The sequence below is a fragment of the Pseudophryne corroboree genome, chromosome 6, assembly GCF_028390025.1.
Source record: "Pseudophryne corroboree isolate aPseCor3 chromosome 6, aPseCor3.hap2, whole genome shotgun sequence".
NCBI classification, from domain to species: domain Eukaryota; kingdom Metazoa; phylum Chordata; class Amphibia; order Anura; family Myobatrachidae; genus Pseudophryne; species Pseudophryne corroboree.
Window position 1 is genome coordinate 203,188,178 of NC_086449.1, and position 21,078 is coordinate 203,209,255.

The 21,078-nt window shown below is 45.3% G+C and overlaps 1 protein-coding gene across 3 annotated transcripts in view; it reads left to right on the forward strand.

Annotated features, from left to right (window-relative positions):
- Nucleotides 1–21,078, forward strand: part of PCSK6 (proprotein convertase subtilisin/kexin type 6) — a 353,524-nt gene that overhangs the window by 70,496 nt on the left and 261,950 nt on the right. For all 3 annotated transcript variants that reach the window (XM_063925653.1, XM_063925654.1, XM_063925655.1), the window contains exon 2: nt 16,276–16,380. In XM_063925653.1, coding sequence (XP_063781723.1) covers nt 16,276–16,380 — 105 coding nt within the window. The remainder of the gene's footprint in view (nt 1–16,275; nt 16,381–21,078) is intronic.

A 21,078-nucleotide genomic window follows, 5' to 3' on the forward strand; every position in this document is an offset into this window, starting at 1 on the left:
CCAGGCAGTTGTCTTTTCTGGGAATGATCCTCGACACAGAAGTGCAGAGGGTGTTTCTTCCAGAGGAGGAAGCGTTGGTGATACAAATAATGGTCCGGGATGTCCTGAAGCCAGCCCGGGTGTCGGTTCATCAGTGCATTGGCCGCCTGGGGAAGATGGTAGCCTCTTACAAGGCTTTGCAATACGGGAGGTTTCATACTCGGTCCTTCCAACTGGACCAGTGGTCTGGATCCCATCTACACATGCACCAGAGAATACGTCTGTCGCCAAAGGCCAGGATTTCACTCCTCTGGTGGCTACAATTACCTCACCTTCTGGAGGGCCGTAGGTTCGGGATTCAGGACTGGATCCTTCTAACCACGGATGCAAGTCTCCGGGACTGGGGCGCAGTCATTCAAGGCGAAACCTTCCAAGGAAGGTGGTCAAGTCTGAAAGCCGGCCTACCGATAAACATTCTGGAATGAAGAGCAGTTTACACCGGTCTTCAAGCGGCCCATCTTCTGAGAGATTGGGCTATTCAAGTGCAGTCGGACATTGTAACGACAGTGGCTTACATAAACCGACAGGACAGAACGAAGAGCAGAGCTGCAATGTCAGAGGTAACAAGAATCATCCTCTGGGCAGAAAAACACGCGTTGGAGCTGTCAGCGATCTTCATTCCGGGAGTAGACAACTGGGAAGCGGACTTCCTCAGCAGGCACGATCTCCATCCAGGGGAGTGGGGTCTCCATCCGGAAGTGTTCAAGGAGGTAGCAGATCTTCGGGGCGTACCCCAAATTGATATGATGGCCTCTCGTCTCAACAACAGCGGTATTGTTCCAGGTCGAGGGACCCGCAAGCAGTGGCGGTGGACGCCCTAGTGACTCCGTGGGTGTTCCTTTCTGTGTACGTGTTTCCTCCACTTCCACTCATTCCAAGAGTTCTAAAACTATTAAGGAGAAAAAGAGTTCAGGCGATCTTCATTGCTCCGGACTGGCCAAGAAGGTCTTGGTTCGCGAATCTACTGCTAGAAGAGCAGAGGCCTCTTCCTCTTCAGGAGGACCTGCTGCAGCAGGGGCCGTTCGCCTATCAAGACTTACCACGGCTACGTTTGACGGCATGGAGGTTGAACGCCAGATACTAGCTTGGAAGGGTACTCCGAACAAGGTTATCCCTACCCTGATACAGGCTAGGAAAGGAGTAACGTCAAAACATTACCATCGTATTTGGAAAAGATATGTATCTTGGTGTGAGTCCAAGAAGTTTCCTACGGTGGAGTTTCAACTGGGACGTTTTCTTCTCTTCCCGCAAGCAGGTGTGAATACGGGCCTGAGGTTAGGATCCGTAAAGGTCCAGATTTCGGCCCTATCCATTTTCTTCCAGAAACAGTTGGCGGCCCTCCCTGAGTTTCAGACTTTTCTGAAGGGAGTTCTGCACATCCAGCCTCCCTTTGTGCCGCCTATGGCGCCCTGGGATCTTAACGTGGTGTTGCAGTTCCTCCAGTCGGACTGGATGGAACCTCTACAGGAGGTTGAGGTTAAGTTTCTCATGTGGAAGGCTGACACGTTGTTGGCCTTAGCTTCTGCTAGATGTGTGTCGGAGTTGGGGGCTTTGTCATGTAAAAGCCCATACTTGATCTTCCATGAAGATAGAGCGGAGCTCCGGACACGTCAGCAGTTTCTTCCGAAGGTTGTGTCGTCATTTCATATCAACCAACCTATTGTGGTGCCAGTTGCGACTGACTCCTCAATTTCGTCAAAGTCCTCAGATGTGGTAAGGGCTCTAAAAATCTATGTGAAGAGGACTGCAATCAGTTCTGCAGGAGCCTCCGCCTTGTCCCTCCCATTCTGGGAGCTTTGGTACATCCCCATGTTACTAATGTGGACCCCAGCATCCTCTAGGACGTAAGAAAAAATAGGATTTTAATTATCTACCGGTAAATCCTTTTCTCGAAGTCCGTTGAGAATGCTGCGCGCCCGCCCAGCGCTTCGTTATCCTGCAGTAGTTATTTAGTTCTGTACTGCTTAGTTCTAGGTTAAGTACTGTTTTGTTACTTTGCAAGTAATCTTGGTCAGCTGTTGCTGATGTTTCAAGCTAGTTAGCTTGGTTTGCCTTGTGTGTGTGACCTGGTGTGAATCTCGAAGATGTCCGTCTCCTCGGGCACAGTTTCTAGACTGAGTCTGGTAGGAGGGGCATAGAGGGAGGAGCTAGCCCACACTCTTAAAGTGCCTAGTGGACCCATCTATAGCCCATGGTATTAATGTGGACCCCAGCATCCTCTACGGACTATGAGAAAAGGATTTACCGGTAGGTAATTCACATCCTATTTACGAAAGGAAAGAACTGCTGCTTGAGTTTTTACTAGTTAACATGGTATAAATGTCAGGATGTCGGCAGTGAGGATCTCGACAGTCAAAGAAATCCTCATAGAATCCAGAACTACTGGGTTTAGAGTTAGGCATTAAGGGAAGGGTTAGGCTGCTGGGAGTAAGGAGCTCATTTTCCTCACCATACGCACTACGTTTACCTCTCCTCTCTCTTACAAGACCTTCACTGGGTCCCCTTCCCTTTCAGAATCCATTTCAAGCTTCTCACACTCTTACAAAGCCCTCACCCACTCCTCTCCCATCTACATCTCTGACCTTATATCCCTTTACACTCCCACCCGTCGTCTTTGCTCTGCTAATGCACGCCAACTCTCCTGCCTACGGATTACTTCCTCCCACTCCTACCTCCATGATTTTTCACGTGCTGCACCACTTCTCTGGAATTCCCTACCTCTCCCCCTCGGACTCTCCACCTCTCTACAAAACTTCGAACGGGCTCTCAAGACCCACTTCTTCACCAAACCCAGCCAAATCTCATCCTAACCTTCTGTTCCACGCTCTCTATGTACCCCATCTGTGTTACCCCGTCTGTCTATCCCTCCCCTTTTAGAATGTAAGCTCTCATGAGCAGTGCCCTCTTCCCTCATGTGCTTATCCTTTTTCTTACTTTAATAATCTTCAACTGCACCAAATCCAGCAGTCTTCTGCCACCTGATAGCTACATCAGCAGATGACACTGAAATAAGTATGTGTATTTACCCTGTACTTGTCCTATATTGTCGTCAACTGTAAGTTGTTGTTTTCCTGTTTGATCATTTGTTTATGTACTCTGTAATTGGGCGCTGTGGAACCCCTGTGGCGCCATATAAATAAAGGATGATGATAATAATAAAAGGAGGGAAGTTAAGCTACAGGAGGGGTGAGGTAGGGTTATCTAAAATAGATTCCGATATCTGTCAGGATGACTGCCAGGATTTCAATACCATCTCATGTACAAGTAGCCAGAGCATTACTCTTCCTAATCAGGTTGTTCACAGCAGCACAGAGGGACCAACGTTTCATTTCACATTACAGGAGGGGGGTGAGTCTATAATTTACTACAATCAAGTAATGGAACCATAACTGACATTTTGTTAATAATTAAAGCGCCTTACACGTTCACTATACCCAGCAATGGGAGCCAGTAAAACCAGAAAAAAAATTGCTGGATCCCATAAAAACAAAAAAAATGCGCATAGGTGGACGACTCGCTGCTAGAGAGAATACAGGGGTTTATTTACTAAGCTGTGGAATGAGATAAAGGGGCCCATTTATCAACACGTTGTAGCTATTTAAAATTCATTGCGTAAATGGTATTCCAGCCAATCTACTCCTAACTTGTGTTTGAAAAATGATAGGAGCTAATTGGCTGGAGCACCATTTATGATACGCAACAAGTTTTCATTGGCTAAAACTCGTTGATAAATTAGCCCTAAATTACCAGCCAATCAGCTCCTGCCATGTTACAGGCTGTGGTTGAAAAATGATAGAAGCTGGTTGGTTGGTACTTTGTCTTAGTAAGTAGGCCTACAGTCACTGATACCTCTTTCACATCGCAAAAATAACCCGGTATCATCCCGGCATATTGCTGGGTCGACACGGGTCGCTGTGTGATGTGAAAGGGAGCATAGAGAATTCCTGGGTTGCCTGACCCGGGTAATAAGGATGGTTATTCCTGGGTTGAATACTGGGTCAGTGGCAGTGTGAATGGGTTGCCGGGTTGATGCGACCTGGTACCCATTCACAGCATAGGGGGAGGTGGCTTGGAGATGACCTCAACTTCCAGTTCCACCCCGCCGCTATGGCAACCTGTCTTGGCATATGACCGGGTCGGGAGGCTAGCTGTTAGGGTCCAATCCCGGATCCCACCCGAGAAGGACCAGTTTCCAGTTGGTATCCGGCATTGGAGATGTGAACGTGGTATGAGTAGTGGGGGTTATCACTAGGGTTCCAGTGTAGAGACCGGATCTGGGACTGAGGGTCGACAGCACAAAGATCGACACACCTTAGGTCGACGCCAATTGGTCGACACACCTTAGGTCGACATGTACAAAATGTCGACAGGAATAAGGTCGACATGGAAAAAGGTCGACATGAGTTTTTTATGTTTTTTTGGTGTCGATTTCTTCGTAGAGTGACCGGGAACCCCAATTAGTGCACCGCGTCCCCTCGCATGACTCGCTTCGCTCGCCATGCTTCGGCAATGGTGCCTTCGCTCCGCTACCGCTTCGCTCGGCACATTTCACCGTTCCAATTGTAGTCCACGTGGATCGTTAAGTATGAAAAGGTTCAAAAAAAGAAAAAAATCGTGAGAAACTCATGTCGACCTTTTTCCATGTCGACCTTGTTCCTGTCGATCTTTTGTCCATGTAGTCCTAAGGTGTGTCGACCTTTGTGCTGTCGGATATCCTCGAGACCCACGTGTTAAATCGACGCAGTACAACACTATGTACTTATGTAGTATGAAGTGATACATAGGGGTATATGCAATTGCCGGCGAATTGCGGCAATTTTTCGCCCGTTTTTTAATTCAACACAATTCGACCGTCGAATTCCGGCAAGTGGGTGCCGAAATTCAACATATTCAATAAAAAACGGATTCAACAGTCCCGCTGTCGAAAAACGGCCGATTTGACGGATTTTGATCCGATTTTTAAAAAACGGGGGAAAACGGTAAAAAACCCGAAAAAATTTGCGTGGGGTCCCCCCTCCAAAGCATAACCAGCCTCGGGCTCTTCGAGCCGGTCCTGGTTCTAAAAATCCGGGGGGAAAACTGACAGGGGATCCCCCGTATTTTTAAAACCAGCACCGGGCTCTGCGCCTGGTGCAAAAAATACGGGGGACAAAAAGCGTAGGGGTCCCCCGTATTTTTTACACCAGCATCGGGCTCCACTAGCTGGACAGATAATGCCACAGCCGGTGGTCACTTTTATACAGCGCCCTGCGGCCGTGGCATTAAATATCCAACTAGTCACCCCTGGCCGGGGTACCCTGGGGGAGTGGGGACCCCTTCAATCAAGGGGTCCCCCCCCCCAGCCACCCAAGGGCCAGGGGTGAAGCCCGAGGCTGTCTCTCCCCCCCCCCCCCCCCATCCAAGGGCTGCGGATGGGGGGCTGATAGCCTTGAGAAAAATGAAAGAATATTGTTTTTTCCAGTAGTACTACAAGTCCCAGCAAGGCTCCCCAACCACAAGTACCAGCATGCGGGAGAAAAACGGGCCCGCTGGTACCTGTAGTTCTACTGAAAAAAAAAAAAACCCAAATAAAAACAGGAGACACACACCGTGAAAGTAAAACTTTATTTCACACCTGCCGACACATGCTTTTACCTATGTTGACCCGCCGACTGCCACGCCTCCCTCGTCACTGAAGAATCCGGGGTACCTGTGAATAAAATTATACTCACCTGATCCAGTGTCCAGATTATAATCCACGTACTTGGCAAAAAAAAAACCACGAACACCCGGACCAGGCGGACTGAAAGGGGTCCCATGTTTACACATGGGACCCCTTTCCCCGAATACAGAGACCCCCCCCGTGACTCCTGTCACAGAAAGGTCCCTTCAGCCAATCAGGAAGCGCCACTTCGTGGCACTCACCTGATTGGCTCTGCGCGTCTAAGCTCAGACGCGCATTGCACAGCTCCCTCCATTACTTTGAATGGTGGAAACTTTGCAGTCAGCGGTGAGGTCAGCCGCTGACCGCGGGTAACCCCACCGCTGACCGCAAAGTTCCCACCATTGAAACTAATGGAGGGAGCTGTGCGATGCGCTGTCTGAGCTCAGACGCGCATACAGCCAATCAGGAGAGTGCCACAAAGTGGCGCTTCCTGATTGGCTGAAGAGACCTTTCTGTGACAGGAGTCACGGGGGGGGTCTCTGTATTCGGGTAAAGGGGTCCCATGTGTAAACATGGGACCCCTTTCAGTCCGCCTGGTCCGGGTGTTCGTTTTTTTTTTTTTGCCAAGTACGTGGATTATAATCTGGACACTGGATCAGGTGAGTATAATTTTTTTCACAGGTACCCCGGATTCTTCAGTGACGAGGGGGACGTGGCAGTCGGCGGGTCAACATAGGTAAGTATGTGTGTGTCGGCAGGTGTGAAATAAAGTTTTACTATCACGGTGTGTGTCTCCTGTTTTTATTTGGGTATTTTTTTTCCAGTAGAACTACAGGTACCAGCGGGCCCGTTTTTCCACCCGCATGCTGGTACTTGTGGTTCTCCAAGTACCAGCTTGCGGGGGAGGCTTGCTGGGACTTGTAGTACTACTGGAAAAAACAATATTCTTTCAATTTTCTCAAGGCTATCAGCCCCCCATCCGCAGCCCTTGGATGGGGGGGACAGCCTCGGGCTTCACCCCTGGCCCTTGGTTGGCTGGGGGGGGGGCCCTTGATTGAAGGGGTCCCCACTCCCCCAGGGTACCCCGGCCAGGGGTGACTAGTTGGATATTTAATGCCACGGCCGCAGGGCACTGTATAAAAGTGACCCCCGGCTGTGGCATTATCTGTCCAGCTAGTGGAGCCCGATGCTGGTTTAAAAAATACGGGGGACCCCTACGCTTTTTGTCCCCCGTATTTTTTGCACCAGGCGCAGAGCCCGGTGCTGGTTTTAAAAATACGGGGGATCCCCTGTCAGTTTTCCCCCCGGATTTTTAGAACCAGGACCGGCTCGAAGAGCCCGAGGCTGGTTATGCTTTGGACCCCACGCAATTTTTTTTCTGATTTTTACCATTCCATTTAAAAAATAATAATATTTTTAAAAATATATAAATAATACTTGTGCCTCCAAAATAGACAAACCAAGTACCTAATCCCTTCTAATATAAATAGATATGCTATTACCAATAAAAAAAAACACCAAAAAAACATGTTTTTTAACATTTTTTATTAGATTCCGCCACCAAAGTGTGGCGGATTGAAAATGACGAATTTACTGTCTAAAAGCACTGTTGTCGAATTTACAAACTTCAATTGAATATACTTTTGTCGAATTGCCGCATTTGTACCATTGCAGAAATGGCGAATTTGACAAATGTCGAATTTCAAAAAGTCGAATTTGTAAAGTCCGTTTTTTTTGGCGAAAAGTACTGAATTGCATTGTCGAATTTTTTTTTTTTGGTGAAAATGTCCCGTTTTTCGACATTTTCGGGAATTCGACCGCAATTGCATATACCCCATAATGATTTAGATCGCAGGGTACTGTTAAAAAAAAAAAAAAAACTTAACAGTTTGTTTTCAGAGTGAGGGAGGAAACGTCTACCTGTTTCCTCCCTCACAGAACATGTAACTGTGGTGAATGCATACATGTGTCCTCTCACATCCTTGTTGCAGTCACTCTAAACATCCCTTCAAGTCACGCCATGACGTGGCGTGCCTCTCTAACGCAGTGTCTTTTTTTTTTTCCACATTTTTTTTTTTAGTTTGTTTCAGCGACGATGCATCTTCGATGTAATGCAATAGCCGCTTCTGCTGATTAAAATGATATGCAGCATGCTTATATTCTGTGTAATTGCGGCTGTATATGCCCTGGAAAACACTGTAGCATAGCATTTTGTATGCAAATACCATCGCAGTCGTACACAGAATATAGATCATGCTGCATATCATTTTGCTTGTGTGTCCTATTGCATTACATTGCGTCTAAGCTGCATTGCTGCAAAAAAAGATGGCCAGTGCTAGTCATATGGCACTCATGCGTTTTGTAATGCGAGTTATAGTGCACAGAGCAAAGATGTAAGAAGACACATCTGTACAAACCTTCCACAGACCGCTGACTTGATTATAACCCATGGCCCCAGCACTGTGTGACAGCTATGTTACCTACTGTGCCAAAATACTGTGCTCTGTTGAAATGGGAAGTTCTCTGTTGAATTTACTTGGTGTGTCAGGCCAGTAGTGAGACGTTTAGTGTATTTTACAGTATCACCTAGCTATACACATGTTAATTGTTTAAAAAGGTTTTTGATGCAAGTTAAGCAGATGTAGAATACTTATGAAAATAACCATTATTCTTTATCGCACACTACATAGTTGTGTATTATTTACATGTTCCCCAACGGTGCAGTCACTTTCCGTAATCTCAATGCAGCATGTTTTGGTGAATATAGTACACCTATGCTTAAATGCATCTCAACGGGAACATACTGTAAATATGAGATGAGGTTAGCAAGCATTTACATGTGTTTGCACATTCTTTTATATACAACAGAAGCATGTCTTATTTTGTAATACATCGTGTTTTCTTTTTGTTTGTTTTTTACGTATACAGAAACGCGTTCTGGTTTGTACTTGCAGTTTAATGTGTGAGACGCTCTTGCTAATCATAAGACGCTGACCTCTCTATACCCACTTGACAGTGTACTAAGGATCAAACGGAACTTTAAATGGAACAAGTTTGTGTAGCACTGTATTCAGGAAACTATTGCTCCAGTGTTTCCAGTTTGCAGATTTTTTCTACAGATGCTGATCTTTGTGGAAAGGTGAAATGGGTACACCTCTGTCTAGATAAAGCAGATAGTGTTTGATTCATTAGTCATGGCGACCTCCACTGCACTCTTGCTATTTTTATTTTGTTGCACTGATATAGTACTTTATGGTGTCACGTGATATGTTGTATGTATAATTCTGTTTTCCGTAATCCCTGAAGGCTCTGGACAGATTGCTCTTGTATTTATGGTCATTACTTCTCAGTGCAGTGTATGATTTAGTAAGGTCCATTGTTAAAAAAATAAACCTCTGGAGGTTTTAGCTCCCATGGTCTGTATTTAAAGCGTTTTGCTTTGACATAATGGTGAAGAACTGATGTTGCTGTGGTTTGTTTTGCAGTATCAACGTGTGTTTTTTTGGGGCCCACCCTTCAATTGTAAGATGAGTTCATTGCATCTTACATTATTGTAATGTACCCTAAAACATCCCATTGCATTTTTGGGGATCAGTTTAGTTATTGCGAGCGGCGTGAGATGCCGTAATACAGCCCTAATTGCAAGTCTAGAGATACTGTAAGTACAACACAAAGTTGCACTTAGGTGTGGAAATGCTGCTTACGGCACTGCAACCTCGCACCCCAAGCACATTATTTTTTTTTATTTTTTTTTACGCGGCCCTATGGGACTGCAAAAGAAAATCCATGAGTCTGGATATACCAGTCTCCGAGAAAGCCGCACTTACTCGTGCTTATAGTAACTTGTATCTAAATTAATTGACCCCTTAGAGTCCACCGCACTCTTCCACACAATGGCTTATGAAAGTGATGATTTATTTATTAAGTTACTTCTAAAGCACCAGCATATTCTGTTGTGCTTTACAATTGGAACGAAACAGTAATAAATCAAGACCTGGGTAATAGACAAAGAAGTAAGAGGGCCCACTCACAAGCTTGCAATTTCTAGATTGTACATATGTTTGACCTTCTGGGGTGGCCTGGAACACTGGTACTTGGTACCAAGTGAAAATAGTTAAGTAGATTACAGTGATTTATAATACCCTTTCATAAAGCTCCTGTTTTTGGCAGTATATGTTCCTCACTGTGATTCAGTAATCTCCATATCCCCTTAAATTGTTTTTTTTGTTGTTGCATACTGTGCAGTGGTTATAAATGCCTATTCCCATGAGTTCTTAGAATATTAAACATAAGTATTAAAACAATCAGTAGAAAAACATAAGGACTTTCCCTCCAGAACTTTAAGCACAGAGAGGCCTGTTTATCTAGAGCAGTGGTTCCTAATTTCTGGGGACTATTTACTAAAGGGGCATACACACTAGATTGTTTAAGTGAACGATATGCATGATAAAGATATTATCGTGTGTATGCAATATAACGATGCGCGCAAGGTCATTATTTTTATCTTTATCAACATGCAATCCAATTTAGGCTATATCTTTCATGACTGCATGTTCGGGGATGGGAGGGGTGACGTTACTGAACAAAATTAACTATTGTTTAGTGTGTATGCTCTTTATATTTAATTCTTCTATTGGTTCAAAATTGTCTAGTGTGCCTTTAGCCTTGGATGGCGATAAAGTGGACGGAAATAAAGTACCAACCAACCAGCTCCTGTCATTTTTCAAACCTAGCCTGTGACATGGCAGTTAGGAGCTGATTGTCTGGTACTTTGTCTCCGTCCACTTTATATCCATCTAATGGGCCCTACAGACTGGATGACCCGCCGCCGAGCTGTCCGACTGCCGATACGGCTGACGGGCGACTCGGCGGCGGGGGGGAAATGACGGGGGGAGTGCAGTTTCTTCACTCCTCCCGTCACCCGACTCCATAGCCGTGCATGCAAATATGGACAAGATCGTCCATATTGGCCTGCATGCACAAGCGACTGGGCACCAACGATGAACAAGCGCGGGGCCGCATCGTTCATTGTTGGTGCCTACACACTGCACGATATGAACGAGAACGTTTATATCGTGCAGTATTATCTACCAGTGTGTAGGGCCCTGAAGGCTTAATAAATAGACCCCTCTGTCGACCAGGAGCACTAACTGTTCTCATTTTCCATGTAGCAGGTGCGCTGTGTATTACCAACTGTCACATTTTGAAAATCCACGGATAACCTGCATAGGCAAATGTAGGGGGATTTCAGATTGCCCGGAAACCCCCTTCCCCACAGCGTGGCTCCCAGCCACTACGTGCAATATAAAGGGTGGAATTAAGTTGCTGCATATTCCCAGTGGCAACAGATTTTCCAACTTAGGGGTGTATTCTATAACTGTCGGAAAGACGGCAGCTTCCGACTGAAATAGGTAGGAAGGGGTTCCGACCTATTCAATAGGTGCTGATTTTTTCTGACAAGTCGGGAATTCCCAACTTGTTGGAAAACATGTGGATCGGCGGAATAGCCGCCAATCCACATGCTGTTGGAATTGGGGCCAAATCCGACAGGTTTTGGCCCCTTTTCCGACCAACTCAATCCGACTTGAAAACAAGTCGGATTGAGTTGAGAAGACAAGCGGTGCTGCGGGCGGCTGGGGGAGCTGAGATCGACGGCCGGCGGGAGGAGCTGGTTGCGGGGGGACATGTCTGCCGGTGGGGGGAGGCACTGCAGGGAGAGAGGTGCCTGGCCGTCCCCCGACCAGGCACCTCTCTCCTTGCAGCGCCTCCCCCCACCACCGCAGACATGTTCCCCCACAGCCAGCTCCTCCCACTGGCCGCCGATCTGTGCTCTCCCCACCGCCCGCAGGCACATCTCTTCCTGCAGCCAGCTCCTCCTGCTGCCGCCGATATCTGCTCACCCCCCCCTCCCCCCGCCCCCCGCCGCCCAGCTTACCCCCACCGCCGTCCTGCTCTCGCCCACCGCCATCTGTGCACCTGGCCGCTGCTGTCAGCGCATCTGCAGCCACCGATAGCAGCGGCAGGACGGGTCCCTGTGTATGGCCAAATCCGACAGTCTGATTTGGCCGCCCATTGTATTGGGGTTGTCTGATCCATTCCGACAACTGCTTGTCTGAATGGTTCCGACTCTTATTGAATATACCCCTAAGGGGGAATATCTTGTTAGCAGCTGTACTTTACCGCTACCAATAGGTTTGCCGGAGTATCCTATTAGCCCGGATGCCAGCATTCTTATCCCTCCGATACAGACACCTAGCTGGTATTATGCTGTGCGTGCCTCGTGCAGCATAATCCTTGATAAGCAGCTGCCGGAGCGACAACACATGAACTTATTTGTTTTCATGCGATCGCGGGTCTATTTTCAGCCGTTTAAAACTGCATCTAATTGGATACCATGGTAATGCACATCGGTCATAAATCACAATATCAGGCCATTTGTATTGGCCGAAAATGCATCAGGGCTAATTTGATAACCCGCTAAGTCTGCTGTGTGTCTGTGAATCTGAATGCTTAATCATGGCACCAGAGAGCGAATCTGGTATGTGGCTTACAGTGATCATTGGACCTGCATATGTCCGAAGTAAGGTATTACATTAACTGCACTTAGTTTGAGGCAGGCTATATCTTGTTACATGCTAATTATGCATCCTTCATGGGCTGGTGATAATCATTCTAAAATCTCAAACATTCGGAAACCCCTCTCCAGAAATCCTGCATTTGCCACTGAGCTGGAAAACATGAATGGTTAGTGCTCATGAACTGTAAATGTGCGTACACACTAGACGATATCGTGTACGATGTGCCCGATTCAGAGACATCGTTCATGATATCTTCCAGTGTGTATGCCCTATGTTGCTGAGGATGCTTACTCCTGCCAGCGAGGCACTTGCTGCTGAATGCAGCATGGCTCCCGCCTGCACTGTTGCTCGTTGCTGCTGGCATCTGCAAGTGTGTATGCACTTGCCGATGCTGGGTTTTGTTGCTGATGACATTGCATCGTTTGCGATGTTGTCCTAATGTGTACATAGCCTTAGTGTTAGGGAACCACTCCTCTAGAGCAGTGGTTCTTAACCTCGGTCCTCAAGTACCCCCAGCAGTTCATGTTTTCCAGGTCACCTAGCAGTTGAACAGGTGTATTCATTACTGACACATTCTAAAAGACCCACAGGTGGAGCAAATTATTTCACTTGCAATCCTGTGAGGAGACCTGGAAAATATGAACTGTTGGTTGTACTTGAGGACCGAGGTTGAGAACCACTGCTCTAGAGCATTTATCTAGTTCTCTGGTTCTTAACTCCAGTCCCCAAGTACCACCAACAGGTTATGTTTTGTGCATTTCGTTAATCATGCACAAGAGAGTTAATCTATCTTGCTGGATTAGTAATTATCCCACCTGCTTCACAGACAGAAATCTTCTAAACATGACCTGATGAGGATACTTAAGGCTTGAAGATTAGAACCACTAATTTAGTTATACATCACATACATTATGCAGTGCATTGCATAGAATATTCCATCATTCACCTCAGTCCCTGCTTCAGTGAATGTTACACTCTTTCCTACCACATGTACACTATGTAGACAAGTGATTGGACACTGACCGCAAATAGATGGAGATTATATTGATGTCATTACTTTGTAGGTCCACCACGTGCAGTGAGTACTGCAGACACCCTTCTCGGCAAACTGTCCACAAGTTCCTGGATAACAGCAGGCGGTGTGTTTTGCCTTTCTGCCTTAAGTACAGTGACCAACTGCAGCACTGAAGAAGGTTGAGTCAGCCTAGAACGCATCAGTGGCTCCAATTCGTACCAGAGGTTCTCAGTGGGGTTAAGATTTGGACTCTGAGCTGGCCAGTCCACCTGGGTTACAGAATCTTCTATATAGCAGTCCAGTGTCACCATGGAAACATGACATCGCACAGCCTGCGATGATTCCCTTTCAAACTGTTAGCTCCTTCCGGCAAGCCATATTGTTAGCAAATTATCTAATCCGTGCCCCTCTACCTGTTTTATACCTTCAGACAGTTGTCTGCTGCAGGAGCACGCCATTTCGCTTGGCGGGGGCGGGGCAATCCCTTTTCTCTACATAGAATACATACATATCATACTTGCCTACCTGACCCTCTCCATGAGGGAGAAAATGGTCTGTTCCTGGACTTTCCTGGTAATGTATGATTGCCATCACCTGTGGTGAGCTAGTTAATTGATAAGAAAGGCGTTTCACCACAGGTGATGGCAATCATACATTACCAGGAAAGTCCAGGAACAGACCATTTTCTCCCTCATGGAGAGGGTCAGGTAGGCAAGTATGATACACATGCTTTGTGGGACGAAAATGGAGCAGCCAGAATAAACCCAAGCAAACATGGTGAGTTTTTGCATACTCCACACAAATAGAGCCTTGGTTGCCCAAAACCTCAGTGCAGGGAGTCAGAAATGCTAACCACTGTGCCAATCGTGCCAACATACGTGATCACATAACCATTCCCTTTTTCTGAAATTTGTCTCTGAAACAAACTCTTATATGTACTTGTATATAGGAAGTATTAAGTACAGGTACTGGTAAAATTTATTTGCCCTGAACACAACTAATAAATTTAAATGATGTTGGGTCATGGAGCAATCTCTTGACAATGTCATCTTGGGTATTATAGTTCATAGTAAATATTCCACATAGATTTGTATTCCAGGGAGCTGTAAGCTCAGCCTTTTAATTTTTACTTTATTGCACCCTGCAGAAGGTCTAGCTAGAGGTTACTCAACCGTGTTTATTTTTTATTAAGTCTGCTGGTTTTAGCAGGGAAATGCCATAGATTATTAGACAAAAAAGGATTTAGGCTGGTGTTTTTATTTATTTCCATTAGGAGAGTAGAATTGCGTGTGTCACATCTCAAGATGAAGTGAGCTATTTAGCTCACCCAAGCAGCATAAAGAAATCATAGGAAGATGATCAAAGTGCGTCATTACTCTCACATAGGAAAGTAGAACTAAAAATATAGTGAGTTGTGGGCTGCGAGACATTCCTGCACCAACATCCTTAATAAGAACAAGATTATCCTGAGCAGTAAAACCTCCGAGCTATTGCTTTCACAAAATAAGTAGCTGATTATTCTGCATCGGCTGCGCTGCATCAAGGAGTATATGAAGTCACTAAAAGGTGATGGATACGGATTTATTAGTGAATTAACCTTACTCTGCATAGTCAGGTGGTTTCCAGATTGCACTCCTAATAGCTCATCATACCAGAAGATACAACAGGAGCCAGTGATTACATAAGCTAATTGGGCCGAACAGATTCTGTCTACTATCTAGTCTTTTAAAGGGCTTAAAACGTGTACATTGTAGGTACAGCTCACAAGAGCTGGAACACAGAATGTATTGTGTGAACATTAGTATGGACATAACTGTAGTATGCAGACAGCTATTGGACTATCAATGTGCATATGGACCTGTAGCGCATCCATGAGGGATAAATAGGTATGTCCAGTAGTCTATGCTACAGCAGCACTGTCCAGTTTATGGTGGCTGAGATCATGTGTGGGTAAAGTTGCTCTGTTAGGTTATATCTTGGCTAAAGGAACGGCAGAAAATGCGCGTGTGGCAACATCATAGATTTAAATGTTTTTGTGGCCACCTCCTGGAGGAAAGTTGCTTGTGGTTATACTTCTTGCTTGCAGCAATATCAATGGTGGGGGGGGATTCATTTTCATTGGTGAATCAGTTGAACCTGTGCTCACAGTTGAGTCACATAGCCTTGCTATAGGAATGATGTGAACACTTCAGAGAGCATTTCAAAGCTAAAATATGCTAGACTCTGGCCGCTGTTTCATCTTTGCTCTCAAAAGACTTTGAGAGGACTCTGTGCTGATGAAAGAGCAATCTTAGTATGTCTGAGGGGTTAAAATATTTCTAAGCACTATTCAACACAAGGTGTTGGCATGTAGAAGCTAGTGACCGTGCTACAGCTTGATGAAGACAGGTAACACTAGTGCAACATATCTGTTACCTAGATGTGTCATTTTGTGTCAAGAAGTAAAATGCTGAAATGTCACTTATCACACTGATTAGAGAGGAGTGCCGCCTCAGAGACCACTGGTAAAGATCCGTCCTGCCATGAAAAAGATGTATCATTTTATTTTTTGTCTGAACTATTTCCGCTAAGGAGTAGAATTAATTGGTTGTCGTCATAATGCTTGCTGTAATGTGTTTTCCGATGATGATTATCTGTCATTTGGTACCATTAGCTGCTTCCTTAAAGTCAAATGACTTTTGAAATGGAAAAATGTTAAAGATCCTCTTCCTTTAATGGATTGTTACTATTGTACCATGCTAACTGGTAATGACAGGACTGCAGACTGCATCTTGACACGTAACATATTAAGAATCACTGTGGCTTAGTCTTATGTGGTATAGCTCCCTTTTCTTTTTGAGGTTCTTAGTGGATTCATCCACATCAAGAGCTTAGATTTAGGGGCCATTCATCCCTTTGTAAATCACAGGGATAGTGCAATCTGTCCCCATGTGTACACACCTACAGCAAAAATGATGCATTCAGACTTTTATTATATTTATTTTCTTTATTTTTTGCAGATTGGGAGTCTTGAGAATTATTACCACTTCTATCACAGCAAGACTATTAAACGGTCAACGTTCAGCAGCCGTGGGATGCACAACTTCCTGCAGATGGATCCAAATGTAAGCGATGTATTCTTGGTAGCTGTGTGTTTTAATTTAATCAATTTGCATAAAATGATGGTAGCATCAGGTTTGTGCATTTTATCAATACGTGTACAACTCTAGAAGTATTCTGCTGCACATTGCTTTATTATGCCATCATTGTGTTTCTGAGCTGGTTGGATCCTACGTGCAGGCGGTCAAAAAACTGACTGCGGCATCCCGATGAGAATCCCAACAGGGGCAAGGTAAGTATAGCTACCTTTCCCCGATACCCCCCCCCCCCCCCCCTTCCCACAGCCTAAACATAATTCCCCTCTCCAGGGGTGCCTAAACCTAACAGCCCCCCTACCCGCACCCTTCCCTCCCGCAGCCTTAGCCTAACCTTCCCCCTCCCTCCACGTCTTACCTCTCAGACGGCCCAGCAAACACTGATTCGGGATTCCGGTGCCTGGTTTGTGATCCTAATCAGGATGCCAGCATCCGCATTCCAAATAGTGTCGGGATTCCGGCGTTAGTCCATTCCGAGCGGTGTCGGCATTTGTATTTGACTGCCGGTATGCTGACCAGATCCTGTTAAAATGGTAGTTTTGGCATGTTCTGAAATGGATGTTCTATAGAGAAAACTGTAGCAGGTCCCAGTCATGGTGATCATTGTTCTACATGTTTCATGCCACCATTTTCAGAATTAAAACAAGATATTTTGTTTTAATATCGGATCTAGCAAATTCTGAAGCCCCATACTTGTGGCATTAGTTTGTAAATTTATCATTCAAACGACTACTTTTGATTTGTATTGCTGCCTATAAAACGTATCTGCATTAATATCGTGTTGCAAACTAGTTCATCTACACTTTCATGTACAGGTTTTTCAGTGCTCAATTGTTAATTTCTGTTAACAAAAAGGTCGTGTCTGGGATGTGTGTATGCAGCCTGTCTATATGTTGGGATCAAAAGAGGGGTCTCAATGTGGTTAAGACAGTCATCTGATAACAGAGTTTGGTAAGAAACTTCTTTCAGTATCCCAATGGCACACACCTGTGGGACCAAGGTCAAATTATTAAAACCTGTACAATTAGTGTTTAATATATCTAATGTGTCTAGAAAGCAGCATTGACTGACATCTGTACTAGACATACAGTATATCTGTTCTGTGATGGAAATATGTACGTGAAACATCGTAAAGGCCTCTTGGCGGGTTCCGGTATGAATGGTCGACCATGTTATGGTCGACGGTCATTAGGTCAACCACTATTGGTCGACATGGACAGGTGGTTGACACATGAAAATGGTTGACCCATAAAAGGTCGACATGAGGTTTTTTTGTTTTTTTTGGTGTCTTTTTCTGCGTAAAGTGACGGGGAACCCCAATTAGTGCACCGCGTCCCCTCGCATGGCTTGCTTCGGGCAAGGTGCCTCGCTCCGCTAGGCACAGATTACCGTTCCCAATCGTAGTCCACGTGGATCGTAAAGTATGGAAAAGTTCCCCAGAAGAGAAAAAAAAGTGAAAAATTCATGTCGACCTTTCATGTGTCAACCATGTGTCCATGTCGACCAATAGTGGTCGACCTAATGACTATCGACCATAACATGGTCGACCATCCAAATGGATACCCTCTTTGCGTAGGCCGCAAACTCACAGGAATCTTTAGGGAGAGTTGTTTATGGAAAGTGGATGGGAGCAGGGCTAACATAATGCATACCCATGAACACATGCTACGAATTGTCCCTACGCATGTGGGAGTGGAAAGTATAGTATAACCGATTACAAGTAGGACACTGTTATCTTTGGAGCGAGATACACTTGCTGCTCAGTCAGCTTTTTTTCTTTCTGGCAGTATAGTGGTTAAAGTCTTTCTTTCTCTGAGATGGAAGTGCGAGTTTGGAAGTGTTTGCAGAATTCTCTGCAGTTATTTTTGGATTAAGCACAGTCTCCCCAGACTTGTAATGGCACTTCTATTACCTAGCAGATTGGCATTTTCTACACCCTCACTCTGTTCACACGCACTGACTTCAAGTCATCTCTCATTCTTCTGCTCTGTGTAGAGTTGTGATATGTACTGGAAGTCCAGGGGCAAGAGAAATGCACATTAAGCAAACATCACTCCATTAGCAAGCCTAGATTTCTGGAACTACGTGCTCTTAGTGCTATTCTGTAATATATTTATCTGCAAGACCTGCTGTAAAATCCCCTAGCTGTTGACTGTCTCTTCCTGGAAATGTTTGTGTGACTTTGTCCATGTGGCACAAATGTTTCCTTTAATTGGGATTCCTTAAACTGTAAGCGCAGAGTAGTCCCAGCACTGCCGGGTTATGCAAGGTGGTAAATCTGTCGCAAACATTGTCCCTCATGGAAATAGCTCTGGGTGTGGTAGTGTTGGGTTACTCGGATTTAGTGGACACTAACATCTCTGGAAAGTTGGAAAATAGGTCGAGAGCAGGGCTTTAAGTAGTGTGAAATAAATTGGTAAGCGGTTTTATATACAAGTGATTTATTAAACCACAATGAAATAATGAACATAATGTTAGTCAGATGTATAGACAAATAACTAAAATAAATAATACAGGTTGAGTATCCCATATCCAAATATTCCGAAATACGGAATATTCCGAAATACGGAATATTCCGAAATACGGACGTTTTTGAGTGAGAGTGAGATAGTGAAACCTTTGTTTTTTTGTTGGCTCAATGTACACAAACTTTGTTTAATACACAATGTTATTAAAAATATTGTATTAAATGACCTTTAGGCTGTGTGTATAAGGTGTATATGAAACATAAATGAATAGTGTGAATGTAGACACACTTTGTTTAATGCACAAAGTTATAAAAAATATTGCATAAAATTACCTTCAGGCTGTGTGTATAAGGTGTATATGAAACATAAATGCATTCTGTGCTTAGATTTAGGTCCCATCACCATGATATCTCATTATGGTATGCAATTATTCCAAAATACGGAAAAATCCGATATCCAAAATACCTCTGGTCCCAAGCATTTTGGATAAGGGATACTCAACCTGTATATAATATGTTATAAAACATGTACGGCTGGGTACACACTTACCTAGTTGCCTGCCAGCCGAGCCGCTAACCGATTTATCGATTGGTAATGTTTATGCGTATACATATTTCTGCTGCGGGGTACACTGGTCTCCACAGGGAATTACATTGGGGTGTAGAGTAGGATCTTGATCCGAGGCACCAACAGGGTCAACGCTTTGACCTTCTTCCCAAGATGCATAGCGCCACCTCCTCTAAAACCCTGCCTCCGTGCACAGGAGCTCAGTTTTGTAGTTGGTGCCATGCAGTAAGCAGGCGTACAACAGGTGTGCTGCTACAGCAGCCCTGAGAAGAGCTTTTTAAGCGAAGATAGAAGACTTCAAGGGCTGCAGCAGTGATAGATGTCAGTCTGACATCTCCTGCTGCAGCTCCATCACCTCCCCCAGTGGTGCTGTATACTCCCGCGCCCTGGTTGCCAGGTACTTATAGCGGAGGCTCCGAAGTTCTCCTGGATCGCGTGGCTGCACTCAGGGAGGAGGTAAATGGGTCCCCTAGGCGGGTCCCGCTGAAATCTCGATCCGGCGCGGCCGGTGGGAGGCGGGCTGCGCGCGCTGGCGTGGACACTGTGGTCGAGTAGTGACTCCACTAAACCACCAGGGCAAGGGCACAGGTCGGTTTTTAACTCATAAAAACAGTTTTTATTACAGCCCATAGTACCAGTGGTGAGGTCCAGCAGGGGCATAAGGCTTGGACCTGTAGCCCTCCCAGCCCCAGGGCACCACTTACAGTAATGTTCCCGCCCTGGAGCTGCATATATCTCTCTCCCTCACTCCCAGTCAGTGTTTGGGTGCCATTACACAGAGCAGCACTGTTCCTGGGACTGTTTGGGCAAGTCCTCCTTTGTAAAGCCGCCTGCACGTCAGCGCTGTGAATTTACATGACACTTAAGTATTCTACATGTCTGTTGACCGTGTTAGTTAAGAAACAGTGCATTTGGTCAGGGTTACGTAGTACAAGTACCCTGTGATATATATCCAGTCTTTACTGTGCATTGATATATCTACTAATTATATAGCTATACTGAGTATTACTTTGTATTGCTAGTCCAGTGCAGTTTTATTGCATGTCATAATTTCTGCATTGTACATTGTGACTATATGTGTGCATGTAGCTGCTGTGTGACCTCTATTTCGTGTCTCTCACTCAGATTGCTATCCCTATATGCTATAACCTGAGGGTGCTAAGTGTGTCGGGTTTATCATTTTAATATAGGTAGTTCACAGGATATACTTGGTGTGTATTTTTCTCTGATTTTAGTCATGATATACTTCTTGAATTCCTTGTTTGTGCTGATACACTACACAGGGAGTTCTTGTCAGGTATTGTGCTGCTGATATTGTACTGTGTTGCCTTGCATTGAGCTTTCGGATATGTCAGCTACAAAGGGCAATGGTGCTTGGGCTGATCCCACATTGCGTGGTGGTGATGCTGCAGACACATTTGAGGAAAACATAGCAGCTGAGGGTTCATGTTCTGGGGGATCCTTACCCCCAAGTGGGACTGTAGCAACGGGGGTTCAAAATGACCCACCTTGGGCTACCTTCTCCACGCTATTGAATACGCTGGTAACTAGACTAACACCCACTATGGAACCTCCTATGCTGGTACAACCGCTTGTGGACCCCGCGGTTAACCCGCCATGGGCAGATCAACTG